The following is a 25,863-nucleotide window of genomic DNA, read 5'->3' as shown; positions in this document are numbered from 1 at the left end:
CGAAAAGGCAGCACATTTGGAAGCACCGACTACGAAAAGGCAGCACATTTGGAAGCACCGACAACGAAAAGGCAGCACATTTGGAAGCACCGACAACGAAAAGGCAGCACATTTGGAAGCACCGACAACGAAAAGGCAGCACATTTGGAAGCTCCATCATCGAAAAGGCAGCACATTTGGCAGCACCGACAACGAAAAGGCAGCACATTTGGAAGCACCGACAACGAAAAGGCAGCACATTTGGAAGCACCGACAACGCAAAGGCAGCACATTTGGAAGCACCGACTACGAAAAGGCAGCACATTTGGAAGCACCGACTACGAAAAGGCAGCACATTTGGAAGCACCGACAACGAAAAGGCAGCACATTTGGAAGCACCGACAACGAAAAGGCAGCACATTTGGAAGCTCCATCATCGAAAAGGCAGCACATTTGGAAGCACCGACAACGAAAAGGCAGCACATTTGGAAGCACCGACAACGAAAAGGCAGCACATTTGGAAGCACCAGCATCGAAAAGGCAGCACATTTGGAAGCTCCATCAACAAAAAAAAAAAAGGCAACAAGGAAGCACAAGTTACGAGATCTAAGTCTTAGAAATCAGAATACAAGAAATAAAAACATTAAATTCTTATAATTTAAATTGTTTATTTTATTGCTTTACATTATACAAATGCAAGTAAAACAAGCCATTATTGTATGTAGCCAGCATTCATCAGTTCCTTGAGTATGAAGGATATTTCTTTGATGCACGAATAGTTTCCTGCACAAAGCGAACCATGTAGAAGTCTTAGCCGGTCAACCAATATGTTTGGATCTTTCCATGATGTGTAATCAATCTCTTCTACCACCATCTTCCTTGCACCTTTATAAATATTATGATCTCTGGTGTCTTCCGTTTTACCACCAACCTCAGGGTAACTTTCATGTTTGAGACGGTGATCATCACAAGCTTGATCAGATTTATTTAATATATCACGTCGTTTCCACCGTTTCGGTCTCAGGACACCGCCACATTCTTCGATCTTGGCAGCTTTAGGTGCTTCATCATAGTCTATGTCTTTGTCATCAGCCTCAGAGTCACTGTAACAATCACCGTAGAAGGAATCGTCTTCACCCAATTTTCCGTAATATTTCGATGTTGATGATGTTGAAGCGTCTTCATCGTCTTCATGCTTCCTTTTTAGGAGTCCATCATTTTTACAAATTAGGAAAGATCTACTTGAATTCGGCTGGAATATATTCTCACTTTTCACGTTAAGGATTCTTCCATTGTCTTCATTCTTCCGTAAATCATCAACCTCCTTCAATTTAAGTTCTTTGTCGAGATCGGAAGAGCCAAGAAAATTATTGTGGTAATGCAGATCACTCTTCCTTAGGATGGTAGATTCATCGTTGTCCTCTAGCTTGTACGCAGGCTTGGCGCTACAAGTTCTTCCATGTCTTTTTAGGCTCTCTCTCCGCGTAAACGACTTGCTACATCGAACACAACTTATCATATTGCGCAGTGGATTTTTAACACAGTCATTCTTCTCGTGTTGTCTTTTATTCTTTCTCAAGATAAAATCTTTACTGCAAAACTTACACCTATGTTCTTTCGATACAGCGTCAGATCCCAAATCAGAATTCATATTAGTTACTGAGACTAATGCCAGATACCAATTGAGTGTTTTAAATTAGATTCAATACTTAAATAGAAATTTTTTCATTTTTCATCAGCGAGAATTAATATATCTCCTGCAAAAGTACTTTATGCATGTAGTTCTGCTTTTCAACAACAGATGTCGCCACATGTTGCTTGCAGGTAAATAATATTTAGTTATTTTATGCGGGATGTGGGATGCTCACTAACGATCGCAAAAGAAGGATGGCTTCGCTAGACTCCAAGGAAAAGGAAGTTCGTCTTGCATGTTGGTGCTCCACAGATGTCTCATGGCATAATATTAATTTGACTGAGTAATGATATGTGTTAATTCCACCTTATAAAAATATTGCAAGTTTTGATTTAGTAGCAGAAATTATCGAATTAAATGTAACTCCAAATAAAATGACATGTCTCATTAGACAAAAAAAAAATCCATGCAGAGAGCGGTTTCTCAGAATAGTCAGAAACACTTGAAGAAACCACAGGAATGATTGCAAGAACACGAGAAAACCATCAAAATATTGACAAGAATATTCAGGAGCACACGGAGAAAACCACCATAATATTGACAAGAATAATCGGAAGCACACGGAGAAAACCGCCACAAGTTTTCTTTGTTATCATAAAATTACAGAAAAAAATAAAAAATAAAAAAAACACAACAATTCAAAAACTGATTCTGGCTTGGACTAGAACTCTATCTTTGCTCAACAATGAGAAGTTCACAAGCTAGCATAATCAGTTTTTGAATTTGTTGTGTTTTTTTTATTTTTTATTTTTTTCTGTAATTTTATGATAACAAAGAAAACTTGTGGCGGTTTTCTCCGTGTGCTTCCGATTATTCTTGTCAATATTATGGTGGTTTTCTCCGTGTGCTCCTGAATATTCTTGTCAATATTTTGATGGTTTTCTCGTGTTCTTGCAATCATTCCTGTGGTTTCTTCAAGTGTTTCTGACTATTCTGAGAAACCGCTCTCTGCATGGATTTTTTTTTTGTCTAATGAGACATGTCATTTTATTTGGAGTTACATTTAATTCGATAATTTCTGCTACTAAATCAAAACTTGCAATATTTTTATAAGGTGGAATTAACACATATCATTACTCAGTCAAATTAATATTATGCCATGAGACATCTGTGGAGCACCAACATGCAAGACGAACTTCCTTTTCCTTGGAGTCTAGCGAAGCCATCCTTCTTTTGCGATCGTTAGTGAGCATCCCACATCCCGCATAAAATAACTAAATATTATTTACCTGCAAGCAACATGTGGCGACATCTGTTGTTGAAAAGCAGAACTACATGCATAAAGTACTTTTGCAGGAGATATATTAATTCTCGCTGATGAAATATGAAAAAATTTCTATTTAAGTATTGAATCTAATTTAAAACACTCAATTGGTATTTGGCATTAGTCTCAGTAACTAATATGAATTCTGATTTGGGATCTGACGCTGTATCGAAAGAACATAGGTGTAAGTTTTGGAGTAAAGATTTTATCTTGAGAAAGAATAAAAGACAACACGAGAATAATGACTGTTAAAAATCCACTGCGCAATATGATAAGTTGTGTTCGATGTAGCAAGTCGTTTACGCGGAGAGAGAGCCTAAAAAGACATGGAAGAACTTGTAGCGCCAAGCCTGTGTACAAGCTAGAGGACAACGATGAATCTACCATCCTAAGGAAGAGTGATCTGCATTACCACAATAATTTTCTTGGCTCTTCCGATCTCGACAAAGAACTTAAATTGAAGGAGGTTGATGATTTACGGAAGAATGAAGACAATGGAAGAATCCTTAACGTGAAAAGTGAGAATATATTCCAGCCGAATTCAAGTAGATCTTTCCTACTTTGTAAAAATAATGGACTCCTAAAAAGGAAGCATGAAGACGATGAAGACGCTTCAACATCATCAACATCGAAATATTACGGACAAATTGGGTGAAGACGATTCCTTCTACGGTGATTGTTACAGTGACTCTGAGGCTGATGACAAAGACATAGACTATGATGAAGCACCTAAAGCTGCCAAGATCGAAGAATGTGGCGGTGTCCTGAGACCGAAACGGTGGAAACGACGTGATATATTAAATAAATCTGATCAAGCTTGTGATGATCACCGTCTCAAACATGAAAGTTACCCTGAGGTTGGTGGTAAAACGGAAGACACCAGAGATCATAATATTTATAAAGGTGCAAGGAAGATGGTGGGAGAAGAGATTGATTACACATCATGGAAAGATCCAAACATATTGGTTGACCGGCTAAGACTTCTACATGGTTCGCTTTGTGCAGGAAACTATTCGTGCATCAAAGAAATATCCTTCATACTCAAGGAACTGATGAATGCTGGCTACATACAATAATGGCTTGTTTTAATTGCATTTGTATAATGTAAAGCAATAAAATAAACAATTTAAATTATAAGAATTTAATGTTTTTATTTCTTGTATTCTGTTTTCTAAGACTTAGATCTCGTAACTTGTGCTTCCTTGTTGCCTTTTTTTTTTTTTTGTTGATGGAGCTTCCAAATGTGCTGCCTTTTCGATGCTGGTGCTTCCAAATGTGCTGCCTTTTCGTTGTCGGTGCTTCCAAATGTGCTGCCTTTTCGTTGTCGGTGCTTCCAAATGTGCTGCCTTTTCGATGATGGAGCTTCCAAATGTGCTGCCTTTTCGTTGTCGGTGCTTCCAAATGTGCTGCCTTTTCGTTGTCGGTGCTTCCAAATGTGCTGCCTTTTCGTAGTCGGTGCTTCCAAATGTGCTGCCTTTTCGTTGTCGGTGCTTCCAAATGTGCTGCCTTTTCGTTGTCGGTGCTTCCAAATGTGCTGCCTTTTCGTAGGCGGTGCTTCCAAATGTGCTGCCTTTTCGTAGTCGGTGCTTCCAAATGTGCTGTCTTTGCGTTGTCGGTGCTTCCAAATGTGCTGCCTTTTCGTTGTCGGTGCTTCCAAATGTGCTGCCTTTTCGTTGTCGGTGCTGCCAAATGTGCTGCCTTTTCGATGTCGGTGCTGCCAAATGTGCTGCCTTTTCGTTGTCGGTGCTGCCAAATGTGCTGCCTTTTCGTTGTCGGTGCTTCCAAATGTGCTGCCTTTTCGTAGTCGGTGCTTCCAAATGTGCTGCCTTTTCGTTGTCGGTGCTTCCAAATGTGCTGCCTTTTCGTTGTCGGTGCTTCCAAATGTGCTGCCTTTTCGTAGGCGGTGCTTCCAAATGTGCTGCTTTTTCGTAGTCGGTGCTTCCAAATGTGCTGCCTTTGCGTTGTCGGTGCTTCCAAATGTGCTGCCTTTTCGTTGTCGGTGCTACCAAATGTGCTGCCTTTTCGTAGTCGGTGCTTCCAATTTTTTTTTCCTTTTTTGAAGGTGCTTCCAAGTGTGCTTCCTTTTTTTGATGGTGCTTCCAATTTTTTTTTTCCTTTTTTGAAGGTGCTTCCAAATGTGCTTCCTTTTTTGTTGACGGTGCTTCTATTTTTTAATGTTGTTTTGACTCTAGTATTTTAGTAAATTGTTCTTGATTTGACTATCGTATTATTAAAAAAGGTTAATGAATATTAACGAGTCCTATACAGCAGGACGCTTAGTTTGTTACTGCCGTTGACGGTGTACGGATCACCTAGTTTGTTTCTTCTGGTGTATAAGTCGCGTAATTGGCTGTTCTTGAGACTTCGATGGCATCTTTACCGACTTTAACGTCGTACTCGATGGAGGATGTACCATCGACTACGAGAACCATGACGTCGGCGCCGACGATGTTGGAGCAGATCCCGTTGGCAACGCCTCTGACAACGCTGGAGGAGACTTCGATATGTGCTGTTCCACCATCAGGTGAAGTTTCACCATCTGCATTCCAGACTTCAATTCATGAAGAGCGTGCATCGCATCAGTGCAAATATTGTGACGCATCATTTACTAGAACTTCAAATGCGCGCAGACATGAAAGGAGCGGTTGTTCTAATAATGTTCAAAGAATACATTTTCAGTGTATAAAATGTAATAAACTAATTTCACGTCTCGATAGCTTACATCGTCATTATAAAAAATGCTCCGAGACGTATAATGAACATGGTTATTGTTTCGACTCATGTGTTGTACCGGCTAATGAGACTATATAAGTGATATGAACTTCAGTCCGTCTCTGGCTGTGGTGATGAACGGATCGTATAGACATTTAAATTCATGTAAAAGGCTTAGTACGTACAATAAGAAGACTGTTTGAATCGAGAAATCCACAAAACTTTAGTAATTTGTCAGTGTTTTTTTTTGTACTTGTAGTAGTGTAGTATGTATGAAATAAAAGTTTTTTTAAAAGAACTTGCGGTGTTTTTAATTTTCTCAAACCTTACACTTTAGTGGTACTTTTTTAAAATATTAATGTTGTTTTGTATCGACAAGGGATCGAACCACGGACCTTAGTCGATCCAATCAATCAGTATATTGATTACAAATTTATTTAATGAATTTTGAACTTTTTCCCGAATCTCTAGCATTAAAATTACGAATTTCCAATATGGTAGTCTTGACGTCTGATAGGATGATGGTAGTAGAGGATTTAAAGTCTCTTTACGAAAGTTTAACATGGTTTATTGAAATTATTATTTTTTCATAAAATTAAACATTATTGCATTGATCGGGTATCGAACCGAGGACGTGAATCGATCGAATCAATATGTAAATTAATGAGTGATTTATTTAATGAATTTTGGAACTTTTCCCGAATTTCTAGCTAAATAATTACGGATTTTCAAGATGGCGGCCAAATTTCAAGATGGCGGGTGTCACAGTAATAAATGATTACTGCACTCTATCGGATAAGAACTAAACTAACATGGCGTGAGCGCACTCTCGCCGACGATACATTGATGATGGCTTCCAGCATCAAAGACAAGATGGTGGACATGACGTCATACTAGATGACGATCTATATGCTTTGAAAAAAAGTGGTGGGAGTCAGTCTGCTAGCACACACCACGGGGGGAAGGATCGGTCGCCATTTTTAATTTTTTTGCCCTCACCAGGTTCGAACCGAGGACTCCGAACTCCGTGTCGTAAAAATATAATTTTTATAAATCTTTTATTAAAAATTTTATTAAATGGATTTTTTTTATATAATTTTTAATTTTTTTTCATTAAAATCGGATAATAAATAAAAAAGTTAAAGATGGCGGCCGTAACAAAATTTGCAACGGTGACGTCATCATCCAATATGGCTGCCATGACATCCTTATTTTCAAGGTCGGCGGCTTATAAGCGGCTAGCTCTTAGGAGTTTTAAGCCGCTTTTAGGAGTTTTCGTTTTTTCTAGGGCAAAGCGACTTTTGAGGATTTTCGAAATCCTAATTTTTGAACTGTGGAATTATTTGAGATTTTTTGGCGGAATTTATTTCCACATAAATGGAAATTTTGGCGAATTTTGAGGAATTTTGGGCAAATTTTGCCCAATTTTGACGGATTTTGGCGATTTTTGAGGATCAAATTAAAGGTCAAGGTCAAAGGTCAAGGTCAAGGTCATCCAAGATGGCCGCCGTGACGTCACAATCCAAGATGGCGGACGTGCCCACACGCTCCACAGCCTGGAAGCCTGCCGCCGGAAATACATTCATATACTACTCAGAAGCTCTCGGAGAATATCAGCTGGAGTCTCACCAGGAATAACCAGAAATACACTGATAAAACCAACAGAAGCGTCGCCATGAATGAACAGGCCAAAATGCAACGCACAAAAGTATTTAGATATTTAAATGGAACTACCTACTACATAATTAGTGCCATAAAATATGTAAGACAAGATGTCCAATGTTGACATTATATTTTATCAACTACCTTTACATTTAAATAGCCACATCTTGTGCACAAGAAAAAACACAAATTATTTAAGGTAGTTATATATTAACATTCTCAACAAAATTTCACGAATGATGAAGTCATTTCTTTTAAATACATATTCCCTAATTTATTTACAGTGTATAATATTTTAAGGTACGACACGAAATTCCAAATTCGTTTTGAGAGCCTTTTTTCAATATAAATTATATATGTTAATTATGAATGGAATGTAAAAATCACATAAAGCGCAACATACAAAGAGAAAATAATAGCAAAATACGTACAAAATGACCACCATCATAAACTATATCAATCAGAAGCACAATAACACAATAATAATATTAAAAATATAGTTTTATACCACACAGTCATACCCTGCTTTAAGGAGGCATCAAGACAAAATATACAAATTAAGTAAAGTTTTCCCGGTAATAAGTTTTAAATAACCGTTCTTATCTAGTTTTGGATTATTTATGGATTTTTTAGTGGTGGGTGCAACCCCGTGTCTTCCCACTCTCGGTGTGTCGAGACTCTCCCCTCCCTTCTAATATACCCTTCTATGCATAATGCTATATGAATATGATATTATATTTTGGAGGCCTTTGAGTCACCAGTGATGATCCTGCCAATCATGACACAGCTAGGATGAGGTCAACACCGTGTTACTCCCGGAAAGGGATCGTCCATTAATCACGTGAGGCTCGGAAGGGGGGGGGGGTTGTTCGGAAAAATCACGAAATATCACAAGGGGGGAGGAGGGGTGTAGAGAGATATCACGTGTATTTATTTTTTCACGCGATTTATACTAAACCGAAAAGCAACGCGTGACCTTGACTCGCCGTAGCCAGGCAACAATATCCCCACCCGGCTCGGCTTGCCAGTCGCCAGTAAGACTGTGATTTTGGCGCTGAATATACATGCTGTGCTTAATTTTCCAGAATTAAATTATATTATACCTACATTTAAAATTTATATTCTGAAATTTTTAAAAATATTCTGTACCGAAAAAATACACGTGATTTGTTGGGTTGGGGGGGGGGGGGGGTAAGTCTTAAACCTCACCACAAATCACTAGGGCGGAGGGGGGGTTAAAAATTTGCTAAAAAAACATCACGTGATTAATGGACGACCCCAAAGGTAAACTGCATAAATCTTTTCACAACATAATCATGTATATTGTTTTCAACTAGCGTTGCGCTACAGTGCAAACTGTTACGTCTAACAGTTGTCAAATACACTTGCTATACACAGTCTACGAATTATTACACAGAAAAAGTTAATTTAAGTTTTCACACCCCAACATTGTTTTGTATAGTCAATCAAGTGCAAAACCAAGTAGAACTGAAAAAAAAGTTCTTTAACTTGTTGAAGATAGGGTAATAGCATGTCCTGAAAAATGGTTACAATGTAATTGAAAAAAAACGCCAGCCTGGTAAACAATGTATGTATGGTCCAGGCACGTTCATCTTTTCCCAAAGAAGGCTGGCCCTGAATAGAAGGGAATGGTCGAGCTGTTTTCTTATTCACTGAAGAGCGTCAACCAGAGGTAAAAATATCGTGCATGTTTCAGTAAGATCACTAGACCGAAGTATAATATATGGATTAGCCTTTTCTTTCTTCTCATAAAGTTGGAAAGCCTGAGGGATAAATTAGGCACATTTTTCTTTCCAAAAAAATGTGCCAGTCCAGGGTAGGTAGTATGGACATGCACTTTCTTTACTTTCTCACAGAAATGTTAACAGCCTGAGGTAGAAGGCATAAAATGGGCATGTTTTTATTCCAGGATGTTCTTCTTCCAGGAGGTACTTCTTCTGAGGAAGGAGAGATAGATCAGCACGTTTATCCTTAACAAAATGTAACACCCTGACGTAAAAGTGAAAGAATTGGTTTATTCTTCTTCCAGGATGGGTGCCATTCTGAGGCAGGAGAGATGGATAAACATTCCCTGTTCTCAGAAAGTGTAACAGCCTGAGGTAGAAGGGTCGGTTCCTCCTTGCCAGGAAAGGCGCCTGCTTGAGAGAGGATGGAGTGATCGGGCGCGCAGCAGTTGAAGGAAAACCTCGCGATGAGCGTCACGCTCCAGAGCTGCGGTCTCCCCCGGGCCTGGTGCGTGACCTCGCGAGCAGACGTAGGCGCGCATCTCGCACGCAACACCTTGCTTGCTCCGCGTCCCCGGAGACACGGAGCAACTCCTCCTAGCTCGCTCTCCCTCCGTCGCCCTACGGTCGCCGGCCCATTAAAACTTTTTCGGTTAGGGGGGAGGGGGTCATGGGGAACCAAGTTCTCGTGTTCCGCGCCGGTGAGCCGCGTCGAACAGGGTTCCGGATCGGGAGAGGCCGGGAGGTTGCGCGCAGTGGCTGTCGGCGCGGAGCGACGTAACGAGCTTAGTCACGCCCGACAGAGATTCTTCGCGAAGTGCGGGTGACACGTGACTAGTGCCGTACTTTCTCATTGGAACATTCGTGCGTTTCTGAAGGATAACTTCGTTATAGCTGGTAGGGTAAGTCGCGGTCATGACGTCATCACGGTGTAAAGAAAAGTAACGTAAAAAAAATGCTTGTAAATCAGTACACGTGATGGAAGTGAAACTTCTTCGGAAATTCAAACCTAGGTTCGTTAGTATATCGTAAAGGGAAAAACGGCACAGAGAGAGAGAGAGAGAGAGAGAGAGAAAGAGAGAAAGAAGGCAATTCAATAATAATAATAATACAGCGTGCAGTTTTTTTTAGCTATTATTTCATTTTAAAGTATTTAAAAATCCGTACCCTTTTTATATTTGTTAGAAATTTGATTTTAAAAATAAATTAACAAACTTTAATTCGTAAATATTACTCACTATTAAAATAATCACACCATTAATAAAACTGTGCATGTTAGTGTTTTCTTTAAACAATTGTGTCATTTGGAACACGCCAAATCTCTGAACGAAATATTAAATTCATAACAGGTAGCGCTATCTATGCGGTAAACGCAGGGACTGTCTCAACAGCGCTCTCTATACGCTGCTGGTTTTAACAAGGAGGAAGGCGTGCGTGCTGGTAAAAAATATAATACTAAAGGTGTTCACATCTGACTATATGGGATACTGAAATCTATATGTCACTCTCTACCTTATTCTTTCTTTTATCTATGTCTTTCAGTTCTATTTTTTTTTGGGGGGGATGGGGTACGAATCGTTGCACAAAGAGGGGAACGAGACGAGCCCATCAACATATATAGCATAGTGTTCTCTTTATATCTCTTTCACCAAGTACCTACTCTCTCTGTATTTATCGCGTCAGAAACGATTCACAACAATGTTTAACGAAAACGTTGCAAAAATTCTACCTTGAACTTTCACTCTCATCGCGCCCAAAGAAGTTTCACTTCAAAGAATTATAATGGCTAGATGATCAATTTTTGTGTGGTAAGGTCTCTTGGCTGCAGATAAGTCAATTTCACTTTACACAATTATTCTTAATTATCTTAAACACTTCTACTAACTGAAATTTTAGGTATACCCTGTAATTATTGTACTGTACTAGAATTATAATAATGTCCCTCGAACCACGAATTTATATGTAATATTTTAGCTTTAAGGTTACTTGCTGGAACACAGATGGTAGGATTAGCACTCTGCCTGTAGCGTCGTGAGTGAAAATTTAACCTCAGACATTATGTAAATTTTGCGCGTGGTGTTCAGGCAACAATGTGTTTTTTGTTGTTTTTTTTTTTACTTAACTTGGGTCAAATAAAATTTAAATCAGCCTTTTAAAATGTTATGATCTTACTATAAACTGCGACCATAGTTCAATTAATTTATTATAAAAGAGTAATCGTGAGTTATTATGAGAATGTTTCACTCACAAAAATATTTTTATGTTAAAATTTATTTTAAAGGATTTAGTTAGTAGGTGTGTTATCTGAGGGGCAATATTCTGCCCCAAATTTTTAAAAAATTTAATGGATTATTTTTTAATGGTACCTGATCCCTATTCAGATTGTTGCGGAAAATAAAATTCATTTCCAAGCAAGTTGTTTGGATAAAAGAAATTACATTTTTTGTCGACATGTCTTTAATATTGGTAGATTTTTCATGCTTTGATCAAACGTATGCTATTGTTAGTATAGTTAAAACGGCATTAACTTATTTATTTTATTTTATACATTTAATGGGCTTTTCAAAATAATTTTCAATTGTTATATAAATTATACCTATTTATTTCCTTGGTTATTACCATGAATAAACAAATTTAGTTACTTAGAATCATTAATATAAAAGGTTTTTGATGCATGACAAACGTTAGAACCGGAAAAAAAAATATATATATATATATAGACGTGACAACGTCTAATAAATCGATGAACGCCGGCTGCACGCACGAAAAGTGTCCCGTTACGCACATTGTTCCGTTACGCTGTGTCCTGTTACGCTCATTCTACGCTTGCGCCGCATCTATCTCTCTTCCACTCGACTGTTTATAAAGTGAAGTGAAAAGTTAATGTGGTTTTCATTGCTTATTACAACAACAATTTCGGCAATAAAGGTTAATTATTCTTGCATTTAAAAATTTGATTACTAGTATAATTTCAAGTATTTATTCTTTTATTATTAAAATAAAAAGATTCAATTGTATTCATAAAGTATGCAATCATTTCATCAATGTTTTGTTATGACGTTGTTACGTTAAACTATCGTCCGTAAACCGACTTTACAGACAACCAATTTTTGACGTGACAATGTCTAATAAATCGATGAACGCCGGCTGCACGCACGAAAAAGTGTCCCGTTACGCACATTGTCCCGTTTCGCTCATTTTATATTGCTCTTTGCTAACCTGAACCTCCTAGCATTGCGACCGAGTCCGTGGCGTAATTATGTTTCATGCATTTCAATGTAACATTTCCATTGCTCTTTGCTAACCCGTTCCTCCTAGCATTGCAGCAGAGTCCGTGGCGCAAATATATTATTTTTGACTGCATCTTGGTGTTGGGTAAGCTATTTTCCTTCACATCATCCTTGAAACACTCCCATTCGTTTCCTACTTTTCCTATCATCGTCCTATCCTTAACAGAATAACACAGAAGAAGTTAAACAGCAAACATGTATAAAAGTTATAGTTAAAATAATATCTTTGTTAAAGTAATAATCATATTTTATTTAATGAGTGCAAATAAAAGTAAATTTATCAATTAAATTGTAGAGTTCATTTATGTCCTTCTTTGTATCCATACAAAATAGTGATAATTCAATAAAAAATATTCAATTTTATTCATATAAGTATGCAATCATTTCAGGAATGTTTTGTTATGACGTCACGTTAAACTATTGTTCGTAAACCGACTTAACAGACAACAAATTTTATTTTTTAATATAAATATTCAGCCATGTATCATTTTTTATGAATGAAGCTATATAGCTATACATTCAATAAATTAACTGTTTCTAAAGCCACAGGTTTGTGTCAAAATATTTTATTATATGCGGCTGGTAAACGAAAGCGTATGCACATTGACTGTATAATGATATATGGTAGAAAATGATATTCATGTGCCTGAAAAATACATAAATAAAATTCTAATTTGAAACGCATGTCTGATGCTTTCTTAAGAATTCTATGATTGAGTGGGGTAAGAAATTTTTACTTCGCAGTAGCTACATTGAATATTGACGGCAATACTTTATTTTTTATTTGAACTCTGACCGTTGACAAAACAATTGGCAACAATTTAAGTAAAAAGTGAATTATAAACTTTGCTCTGGGGTTTCTTGATCTAGGTCAATAAACAATTATTTTTTTTACCAAAAATTAATTTTTAAAATTTTTAGGATTTCATACTCGCAAAAATATAATTTCACAAATAACATTTGAATATTTAACTTAGCTCAAAATTTTTTAAATTCATTCGGATTTTCTTAAATCTTTATTGAGATTATTGACTATTTTATTTATTCATTGGTAGCCATCAAACAGTTTTGGGAAAAGTATGGAAAAATGTATCTATTATTGTTGGTAGCGTACTAAATATATAGAAAATCAACACATTTGTACATATATGGGAATTTTCAGAAAGCCATCAACTGTAAAATTTAATTTCATTTGAGAGCAATTTTTGAAGTTTAGTGTAAAATTCAGGTCACGAAACTTAAAATATAAATACATGGTCAATGGGTTGGATTGCGTATAAATGTCAAATTGTAATTGGAACTACTTATTCTAAGATTGGTTGACTTTTTGTATGGACAATAAACATTCGTGGAAGAAAATAAATTCTACAAGTTTCTGTTCTTGTTGCTTATTTGATTAACCCGTAGATTATCTTGGTGAAATGGGAATCGATGAGAAACCCTTAAGATAATGAAAAGCCAAGTAAGAATAATCTAAATAGTTAAATGTTACACAAACCAATACTCAATAAAAATGGCGTCATTTTAGACGAATATGCAAAGGATTGTAACGTATACCTTAGAAATAATTTAACAAGCAAATTTTCCTTGTGCCTAGCTAAGTGTATAAAATTCATGTTATTTCAGATAAAATAATTCTCTTTAGTGTATACGTTTAAGCAAAGTGACCGAATTTGTAAAACCCCATTTTTTATCTAACTTTTCCTAAATAGGGCATAAATAATCTCAAACAATTTTAACCGTATAAAAAAACTATAAAAATTATATTTAAAGTAGCTATAATAAGAATAAAGTACTTACACCGTTGCATTAAATATAACGTTGTATTTCAAATAACTAACGAATTTTTACGTACAATATCGTCAGAGACTAAAAATATTGGCAAATCTCCGTGGTTCATATTGATTTTTAGCAGACGCACATGCTCGGATATACTGTGAGCTCTGTCACATAAGCTTAATTCATGGCCTATTTTTATCTTGGATCTAACACACACAGATCAATGCTTTAATAAATATGACATAAAATTCATTCGCCGAGAGAATTCGAATACGATGCACGAATAGATTCATTGGCACAGATAATTATTATTTGTATACAACCAAGTTAACAAATTAGTTGCTTCTGTTGAAAAGAAGTTCAATTGATAGAATAAATCGTTTGCAAATTACAGATAAACACATTTTTTTTTACTTTTTGCATTAACTTTAGAATTCACTCAGTTGAATATATACTAAATAAAAGGTTAATAAGTGACATTAAAGTTTTGTTATATGATTTATGCAAAAAATAATTTTCAAAAGAAAAATCTCCAAGCATTTAGAAATGTTTACAAAGCAGGTAGTTAAAAATAAAATAAATATTAAAAATTATTTCCATTGATATAAATAATAGTTACTCTTATAAAAATGTGTAAATATAATGTTTATCATAATTAATCAATGATATTTACAGTTTATTTTATCGATAATCGGTTTGAAAGTGGAATAAATTTTGCTAATGGTAAACAGCTTTTTTTATTGTCATAACCAATTTAAAAAAAGTATTATCCCGCAATCCATCGTGCAGTTAAAATGCACTGTAATGAAGTTAATGTTAATGATAATTGTAATGATATAAATTAAAAGATGATAAAACTTTCATTCTGGCACTAAATTGTCAATCATTGCATTAGAGAGACTACCATTATGGTGCCCAAGGCAGAACAGGTAATATTATTCGACTGTGAGTTCCGAAAACCTCCTACGGTGCTGAACAGAAGGGAGCAACAACACAATCTCTAGTCCTTCACCCGAGACAGTGAAAACCTTCCACACCCAGGTGGGACATCCTTTTAATTGGATTGCTAATCACTAAATATGGTTTGAATTTTTCACGTTTCCTTTAAATGAGGAGTTCTAAAAATATATATAAGCCTATTGTGCTGGTGCGTTTCCTTTAAAAATAGTTTGAAGCTGTCACAAAATCAGTAGGGTATTTGCATTCCGAGGAGATTGCAGCCACCCGTAGTTTACCTTGCCCTTATTCCTGACGCTTTTATTTCATGAAGCTCCATAGGGAATTTATCTATGTACCAATAATTATTAATTTGACATTTCTAGACGATTCGGTATTTCATTACTCTGTAAACGTTCCCCCCCCCCCCATCCTCATTATGGAGATTCATTAAATACTTTTGAAAAGATTCCATAGCCCCATATTGTTATTACAACAGTTAAGAATAAGTCTAGATATTTTATTTTGCTGCATGAAACATTTTATTTCTCAATTCATTATTTTCTTTGTTCACCTGACGCGAAACAAACTAATCTGGTGGTTCCCTAAGACTCAAATATCGTTTTTCACCATTAAAAATAATAAAGCCTTTTACGAGAATCTTTTATTAATACTTTAACAGAATGCACCTTGAAAGTAATGCTGTGATGCTTATTTCCTTACGAAAACCAATTAAAAATATTATATAACATTGGAGAAACTATTTTGCTTTTAAGTTTAAATAAAACTTTGTTACATGCAAAGCAGAACTATTACGATATTTCTCATGTTGTGAAACGGATTGTTTGGTCATAACATATAAGACTCGGGACACAGTGTTTTAAAAATATTTATCCTTATAGCAATGGAATAACAGTACTGATTTAGCGTGATTTTTTTTTTGCTGAAATGAACCAATAAAGTATTCGGAAAATATCCAAAAGTTTATATTCAGACAATTTAAGGGCTCGAAAGTAAAGATTTACATAGAACTACGTTCATGCCGTTGGAATTTCTTTGGGACGTGTTGCATGTGCGCATTCGTAAATGGATGGAGCTCCTCTTAAGTGTTGTGCTTTTGTTTCAGGAGAACACCCCGCGGCCATGCAGCACGGCAACAGCAGCAGTGGCGCCGCCACGCGCCAGTTGTCGGTACTGATCTTCCTGCTGTGTCCCGTGACGTCACAGTGGTCACTCGCGGCGGCGAGGTGATAAACGCGGACACACGAGACTGGAAGTTTCGGTTACTTTCCTACACTGTTGCCTGAACGTGAGAGTTATGCTGGTGGACTGTGCATTACTGTCGTGAGAGTTTTAGTGGACTGTGCATTACTGTCGTGAGAGTTTTGGTGGACTGTGCATTACTGTCGTGAGAGTTTTGGTGGACTGTGCATTACTGTCGTGAGAGTTTTGGTGGACTGTGCATTACTGTCGTGAGAGATTTGGTGGACTGTACGGTATTTTTTTTGGTGAGATATTTGATACAAAAATTGAAGAAGTGATATCGAACTGATTTTTAACAGTTTCTGATTTCCTCGCGTTTGTGTGTGTGCGTGCAAATATGCAGGAGGTGCGGGTGTGTCGTCGAACTGTTAACGTGACAGCATAGAGTATGTAGGGATAAGAAGAGTATGTTTGTGAAGCAACGAAACCAATTTTTAAAATACCATGCTCAGCAAAAAATATTATTACACGAAATTTTATGAGTAATAACGTGTTAAAAGTTTCTGGAAATACTCGTTACGTTGGTTTACAAAACTGTGTTTTACTTCACGATGAATCACAAGCTTAATATTTTAGTAACGAATAATTAATTCATTACATGTACTTGGAAACCGCTGATTTAATTTCAAAGACTGTTTTTAAATTTAAATAGACGTGAAAGACGCTTAAGAACTATTTATAATTTTTGTTCTCAAATATATTGTATTTTTAATTTTAAAATCATTTCAAACAAACTTTTATTTTTACAGCGAACCTTTAAATGTATTTCGCCAAATCTCAAAGAGTGTAACTATTTTGCAAGCCAATTAAATCCTTGTTTACGACTGCCAGTCATGCTTGTTGTTGTGAATGTTACAAAATAAATTCTCAGAATGTGATATCCGAATGTGCATGACGTACTCGATAACATAAACGATCTTTAACATAAGCACAAATAATAGTATTTCTTAGTTACCAAACACATTACATTTATTAAAAAAATGAGAGACGTATCACTTTACCATTTCTGTATTAAGCTCTTATTATTTAATTTATTATGGGAAGAGAGTCAATATTCTTTTATTTTATAAAATACCTAATACGCAATCTCCATAAATATTTTTGAAATACTGCGTAGATGGAACCTGCTTTAATTGCATGAATATAAATATACTACCAGCATCAGTTTATAATTAAAAAATAGTAAATATTTAAATAGAATAATTTCTCCAAAATATTAAAGAATTGTTGAAAATAAATATAATGGCAATTGACAGTTTTTCCAGTAGGCCCTAAACCAATTATTTATTTAACTAAATGTAAGAAAACTAAACAGCTTTAAATTTTATAAAGGAACATAATAATTTAAAAAGAACGAGATTTTCAGTACTTGCCAGTGATGTGTAACGTCTAAACCCGGTAACGAGCAAATATACGTGTGTTCTCGTGTTGCAAATAAACTGATAATACGAAACTCCTGCCTCGGTCACGGAATTCAAAGTAGAATTCTTTAAAATAAAGCCAAACTTTATAAATATACGCATATATGTATACATTATGTACCTAAGTAAACGTAAATATTTTCATCTAAATTTCTGGACGCTAATGACACGACGTACCTTTTGCACCCGGAGAAACTACGTCGACTATAGAATCATTCGTTTTGCAGAGAAAAGTTTTAAACCATGTAATAAAACTGCTCCAATAAAATCGAAAAATACTTTTAAAAATTATCCTTGGCTTTGGACCTTATTTTCAAAAAGGAGTATTATTAAAATATTGCCAATATGGTTAAAATATATTTAAAAGTTAACACCATAAAGTATCCCCTATGTACTTGTGAACATCGGTTCACGCCATCCGCCACAGATGGCAGCACTGTGGTTGTTGCACATTTCCGTTCTTTGACTTCCTTCGCATCCACGAAATTACTCCCACCAAATGCCGTGTACCAAGAGCTAAGATGTTACAAATCAAAAAATATTTTAAGTAATAAAGCATAAGTTCACCTTCTGAAATTTTCACTCTTAAACTGAAAGCTAAAACGTTCAGTTGAATGTAATGAGACGCACATCACTCATTCATACACTTAAAATGATGTTAATTTATAAAACCGTTGCTCTTGTAACAGCTGTAATAGCGTTATAAAAAAATTATATATTTAGATTTTTGCACGCCTTTTCCACTTAGCAGTGACGAGCGACATTTCAAGTTGTTCCAAACTTTCGCGTGGGCATGGAGTTCTTCACTTAAACGACAGTATTTTTTTATTCCTAACTTGCCCAAAATGTTAATCACAACGATGCAATCGAAAGCTTGGTGGCTTGAATTATTCAGCGGGAGCTGTCTAGTGTGAACGGGTCGGAGATTTTCACTTGGTCACACGCAGCAGCGCGCACAGCTACAGGATGCCCCATTCATCATGGCCCGGCCGCATGCAGTCGCTCCGCGTATGAGACTTCTACACGAACACCCGTCTGCCACCTGGGCTCGACTCACACTCTTGTGCTCACACCCCTCACTGTGAACAGCTGGCTTATCGTGACGTCACCACTGCACAACTAGCGCTTTAAATCATTTATTTGGATGTTTTTTTGACGTACGTCTTTGCTAGTTAAACTGTATGTCACAGATATACCTCTAGTTTACTCTATGAAATACAGTTTATCCACCAAGGAATTAGGAATTGTCAGGAGACTGCCTGCTGTGACAGTTGAAGTGTTTTTTTTTTACCTCATCTCCAAACTGTCACGCACCCAAAAAAAATTGCGGAAATGGTGATTTACCACGTCTTACGATGGTTAGTAAGTGTTGGGTGAGAATCTCCGTCGTTAAGCACAGTCACTTCCATAAAATAGAGTAATTAAACTATTTCTATAAAGCAAACACTACACTTCAGCCAAAGTTTCGGGCGTTTAACAAATATGGCGTAGACCATTAGCTGAAAAAACCGGCTACTGCCCGGTTTCCATGTAATCATGCAGACGGGGCCACCATTAATGTCGTATTTCCCAACAAAAAAATATCAATTTTCCCATCTCAAGAATTATTTAAAACGTATAAACGTTTAGCTGTTGTAACATTTAAATACCATCACACATATTTTCTAATACTATGCTTGGACAAAAATTAAAGTAATAAAATAGTTTCTTCTTAAAAGCATAATAAACTGTTCAACATTTCAACAGCAAAATATTTTGACAACTTTAATATCGGGAATAATTTCATGTAAACTAATACGCAAGAACCTATTTTAATTAAACGAAATATTTACACTAATCAATAACTGTCATTAACAAATTAAAAAATGTTTTATAATATTTTATATACTTAAAATAATATTAAAATGTCAAATTTTTATTGGGTATGGTTATATTCTTAAAAAAATTTATCGACATATATTTATTTTATTTATGCGAATATTAGTTTTTTGTGATTTTAATATTTCCATATGCAAAAAATATTTCTCGAACGATGACTCAAATAAATTTCACCATCGTCAACAACTCACTGCTTTCTTGCATTATTATTGTCTAAAATCAGGGTTTTTACAAAATTTAATATCACTTTAGTTTTATGTTTCAACAAGTTATACCTATAATTAAAATTATGAAATGATTATATTAATTCAAAAAATTATTATTTATGTATATATAACTGGAAATATTTTCTAAGTATTTAAACCATTCATTATGTAAAACTATTGCATAACTATTAAGATATATCCTTTCCTTCCACAAAAAAATTAAAACAATTATTTCACAAAATGCTGACATAAACATCACAGTTACAAGATGCACATTTATTTATAATTGAAAGTAATATATATATATATATATATATATATACATATATATACACACACACAATTAAACACAAGTTAAGTACTTAAGCCTTGTGCTTGTTTGCTTTTATAAACACTACACAAAAATGCTAAATTAGCAAAATAATATACCACTGATTGACTTCGAGGGACTTTAAGTTAAGATAGACGTGATTGTCAAATTATTTCAAGTTCGTATTTTATTTCACATATGTTCACACAGTAATAAAGATACGTCAGATGAAGAGTCTTTTTAATGGTTGTAAATATATTAAGCAAATTTATTTAATTCTGAGCCTTCGGTCACTTAACCGTGCATGTACATGCCCTTACTAGTCACAACTACTTCTATACATGAGTTAATAAGCAAACATTCTTTCTTTATTTAATTTAAAAAAAGAGAAACTTCATATTTAAAGGCATTAGCAAAGAAATGTTTAATTTTGTGCACATTTTACCATATGTGCTTATTTGGGCCAGCCATCCTCCGTAACACGTATCATATAATTATTTTTAACAAAGCTTGGTAGTGATTACATTTTAATATTTTAATTTGGTAGAAAGGTTCAAACAAAACTATCCTATTTTTTTTAACTTATTTATAAATTAAATTGGTTTGTATTCAAATGGCTTAGGAACTATTTCAAACGTTTTTATTTTATTTTCTAGTGTTAAAATTTTAAAGCTTTAAATTCGCCGATTTTAAAATTCAGATTTTTCATCCCAGTGGTTTGACAACACTCCCTAAATATCATTTCGGTATAAAATCCATATAAATTTTCAAAATGCTCACTTGTACAACAGTAAACCATCTGGTTCAATGCTTGTATAGTTTTGCGTTATTTTTTTGGTAATGGACATCGTCACACTGATTCACGCGCAAAAAAAAAAACCTTTCTACCCATTCGAGTTTTCCGCCAAAACCCTATCGACAGGACGAGGTTCATTCGCAGTATACGGTTGACTCTTTTTTTTTTTCGTGCGGACGTATGTGTGTACTATATTTTCTCAGTAACATTACGCTAGGACCAAATGTAGCATTTTCCTTCTTTTTTTTCTTTTTTTTCAAGCGAATATTTCTCTCCCCTTAAATTCCGCAGACCTCCGCATGAGGGAAAAGGAGATGGGCGGGAGTTTCCCCCTGCGTGTGCAGCCCGCCCGTATATCGCGCCAGTTTACCGCCCTCTGACGTCAAAACCAACCCCCTATACCCCCCTCCCCTGTTTATTCCCTTCCACCCCCTACCCTATATTTCCACTTAAAACGGTTTACAGATCCCCGAACGTCGCCCGCTACGCCACGTGCGGCACTTCCATACATTCGCGCGGGAGAAAGGACTCGTTTATTCCCAGCATCGCTGCGGACTTTTTTTTTCCTTCTTTTCCTTCTTTTCAGCAAGGCGGGGGCGGGGGGCGTACAATGTGCAGAAATGCCTGCTGCACACACCGCATGCTCTCCCTCTGTCGCTTTTATTTTTAATTTCCTCTCTCTCACTCTCTCACCCATTGTTTCGTTTTTTTTCTCTCTCTCTCTCTTTCTCGTGTAAGATTCTCGGCTGCACCCACAGTCACGCCATGTCGTGACACGAATAGCTGGCTGCTTTCAATATCGGGTTTTGCGGGCAAAATTATTTCCCCTTCTCCTCTGTAGACAACTTTATTTTTTTCACGCCACACCCTTCCCCCTCCCCCCCCCCCCCAAAAAAAAAACTTTTTCTTGTGCATTAAATGGTGAGTTTTAAATGAATTGATACAAAGAGTTCCACTTTTATGTCGCAAATAATTACAGGCGTCTTTACTGACTTGGTGTCGTTGAGACTTAATGCCTTTTTCTTATACCAGAACACTGTTCGCAATTACAGTAAATTTAAGGACTTTTCGATGAATAATCAACTCAAATAAAGAAGAGTTCTTCGTTATTTAAAATAACTGAATCTTCTTATACGTTTTGCCATATTTTGATTTTCGAGTTCTATGTTCCGTTTTAAACAAAGATTAACGAAAAAAGGAAGAAAAAAAAAGAGTTCTCTTAAGAAGTTTATGAAAGACTGTAAGCTTACCTAGAATGTTCTTTTGGATTCATGTACAAAGAAACTGATCTCAGTGTGCGTAAATTTACGAAGATAGCATTAATAATTGGATAATTTGTAACCAGAGTTCTTCGTAAATCTAAGGTGAAAATTATTGACAGTGAATGAACTTGTCGCCGAAAGTGACAGCACGAAGACTGTTTGAACTGGAAGTGAATTATGCAAATAGGCAAGTAGAAAAATTTTTGTTTTTATCGCAAACTTCCGGGTAAAGTAGTGTCGCTATTTTAAGAATTGTTCTGTAGCTTATGTTTGATAAAACATGGGAATTTAAAGATTCGTTAAATCATTTTACTATTTTTATACTGTGTATAACGAATTAAATTAAAAGAAAAACTGTTTTTAAGGAAGCTTTAATAAAATGCATGTACATATAAACCTATCTAAACTTACGAAACAAAGGTAGAGTCTTAAATTAGGTGGCCATAAATTCGTGCATCAGTAATAAAGTATAATTTCAGTTAAATATTTTAGTGGTCATGAAATGTAATGATTCAAAAAACTAAAGTAAATATTTGGTTTGGCTATTTTTAACCTTTATGTCATTATTATTATAACTTTTTCTTGAAATTAATTTTATTCGAATTAAAATTTATATTCAAACCTACTTAATTGTTAAAAAATATTTTTGTAAATAAATTCTGGATTTCTTTGATTGTTTGATAATCTTTTAGTTTCTCATTACTTATAAAGTTTTTAAAGTTTGAAAATAACCGTTTAAATGTAGTTTTTTAAAACTGTGAACATCTCGATGAAATGCTTTCATTTTATTATAGGGTTAAAACAAAAATGCATTTGACTCACTTAAAGCCTTTTAAAAGAGCGTATTAAATTAAATGCAAAAGCTTTATAACCATTTAAAAAACTATTCTTAATCCTATAAAACTATGACTTAAACACGAAATTTTAGAAGCCAAATCATTTCCTTATTAAAGTATTTATTATTTTTACTTTGTTTTTGACGTGTAAACATCTTAGCACTCGGTGTACGGCATTTTGTGGGAGTAATTTTGTGAAAATGGAACGGAAGTCTATGAACGTGAACGTAACACAAAGATGGTGGACCCACGTCTATAAACATTAACCCGTGTATAGTCTCTTTCGTAAACATTAGGGTACATATCAAACGTAATGGTGTGCCAAATTACAGTTTGTGATAGTGAAACTACGCCAGAATTTATTTGGTAAACTAAAAAGATCATAGGAAAAGTAATTCGAAGTTTTAAAAAAATTATAAAACAGGCATTATAATGATAATAATACATAGCCTCCCTAGTAATTCTTAGTAGTCTTGAAGTACCACTAGTATTACGTGCGCTTGTTTACCTCAAAACCGTGGTCCAAAGTTTGTCACTGGAAAATATTTATACTGTAAAATAACATCATTATATAATAATAGTGTATAATAATAATGTTGAATCTGCTCCATTTGGTTAACGTTGTTTGTAAGAAGTAATTACAGACTGATTTCAGTTCTTTAAGCAAAAACAAATATGCAAACACGTAATTAGTGTTATAATATGTGTATCAAAATGTTTCAGGTTAAAATTTTAGTAATGCCATTGAAGTAAAACTTATAACGTGTGCAGAAACTTTAGTGTATTAATTGTTTAATGAAATTTAACGAGATGGGGGCCGTATGTTAGTAACATTCCTGCTCGAAAATCATGTCCAACGACTGGATCCGTTGAGCTGAAACTTTTAGTTCGAAAAATGCATAAAAGATAGTACAAAGTTCGGAATTCTTCAAAAAAAACTTACGAAAGTAAAATATATTTGACACAATGTTCGTCCCAAAACAGTTTTCCTGGCTAATAAATTATAGGTATTTTTAAATTGCTGCTTTATCTTGTTATATATATATATATATATATATATATATATATATATATATATATACGTTTAAAAAAAGTATTCCAGGATAGTTTCACTGTCATATAGTTAACTTTGGCACACCAATACGCTTAGTTTATCCCCCGATGTTCGCGAAACTTGCATAGGTGCATGTGGCCACACGTGGGTCTGCCATCTTGACGACTTAGGCTCGTGGCTATAGCAGTTTCTGCATGCATGCGCATTGGCCTTTCAACCTGTCAAATTTGCGTTGTGTAATGTGCGCTTATTTCATTGCACTCCTGGTGCATACTAAAATTTCACCTTCAACGTGCCTAAAGAAGTTTAACCTCAAAAACGCAGGCAATGATAATTTCAGTCCAGCGGGTATTATCACATTGCAGCGTGGGGGTATCCAGTTAAGCATACCACCAGGGTGCATCCATGCGCCACCAAACACTCCTACTGATTATCCTACTCATGCAAGCGAAGTGTATGGGGGCACAAGAAAATCGTGTGTGGGGTCTTTGCTAGAAAAGACAGTTAAGCAGAAAGTGATAAATCATAAATACAAATAAAGAACATGAGTCGCACTCAACAACGTTATAATTTCGCAAACTTAACACATATACATACACTGTCAACGGATTCGATGCCAGCTAGAGGCATGTGCGTAGCAAATACAAATTAGCATACATTTAATGAAGTTTATTCCCTTCACAATGATTTTCACTCCTTATGTCTTTACTGAGTCCTTACTTATGGAAAAGACTAGGGTGCCCAATGTACTCTGATTCAACAAACAAACTACCACTGCGTATCTCTTACAGTCGTACGAAACAACAAGCAACAAGCAACAAGTTAATATTCTTTCTCTCTCTCCGTTACAAGTTGAATTTCCTAGGCATGCCCTGGATCATGCAGTATAAAACAGTCGCCTCTGACAATGGGGATAGACATTTTCTCAATTTCTGTGCGAAATTATTACTCAGTTACCACACACTATAAGAGAGGAGAGAAACCAATATTCAAGTATACGTGCGTACGCATTACGTTACGGCCCGGAGGCGAGCGAAGACCAAAATCATAGTGAACATTATGTCATTACACACGTGATTCACAAGACGTACGTTGCTGTTAACAACTTTAGGAACTGACTCAATATACATACAGACTATACGAGCGGTCCAAACACGTGTAGGGGCAAGGAATTATGTACTACAAAATAAACCAACACCTAATATAACGTTAATTGTGCACTCCTCGGAAAAAACATATTAAATATCTATTACTCATAGAGAGCGTAGTCCCGCGGACAGAAATGCAAGCCCAAGAGAGAAGCGAGGGATCGGTTACATGGTTTGTTACAGCTACAATTTTCAGTGGGTCTCGTCATGATGACATTCACTGCCAAGGCTAGGTAAGCGTAATACAGAGAAGTGCTCAAACAAAATATGCTAGATCACGGGGGGTATGCCTTAACCAAATGGCTCCGGTCGGGGGTACAGCTGGGAGGAAAAGAAAGAGGGCAAAATCGAGGCAAAACGATGCGTAAAATTACGTCATACGGAGCTGAAAGCTCTTATGAAAAACAAAATACAAGGGCGGCATCGGGCACTTAACGTGCTTACTTCTAAACCAAAAGCAATCAAAGCGTGGTCTGGATGCCGTTGAAATAAGTTAAGAGTCCACTGCCGACAATGCAAGTCGCGCAGCAACTAAAATCAAAACCACATGCAGGAGGGAGTAAGCAAATGCTTCCAGCAGAAAGAAGAAACAAAAGAAAATATTACACAGAAAATAAATTAAGTGAAGG

General features: G+C 35.7%; 1 protein-coding gene across 4 annotated transcripts in view; it reads left to right on the top strand.

Moving 5' to 3' along the window:
• The window catches only part of LOC134536927 (limbic system-associated membrane protein-like), a 1,114,650-nt gene extending 1,097,444 nt beyond the window's left edge, over window positions 1–17,206 (top strand). Inside the window, exon 6 of one of the 4 annotated variants that reach the window (XM_063377051.1) lies at window positions 16,187–17,206. In XM_063377051.1, the coding sequence (XP_063233121.1) occupies window positions 16,187–16,367 (181 nt within the window). In that variant the 3' untranslated portion in view covers window positions 16,368–17,206. The remainder of the gene's footprint in view (window positions 1–16,186) is intronic. The other 3 variants (XM_063377026.1, XM_063377033.1, XM_063377042.1) reach the window with 3 other exon arrangements.
• The last annotated feature ends 8,657 nt before the right edge of the window (window positions 17,207–25,863 follow it).

This window comes from Bacillus rossius, chromosome 1 (assembly GCF_032445375.1).
Source record: "Bacillus rossius redtenbacheri isolate Brsri chromosome 1, Brsri_v3, whole genome shotgun sequence".
NCBI classification, from domain to species: Eukaryota; Metazoa; Arthropoda; class Insecta; order Phasmatodea; family Bacillidae; genus Bacillus; species Bacillus rossius.
Note: the sequence above shows the minus strand (reverse complement) of the source record. Positions and strands in the feature narration are given on the sequence as shown.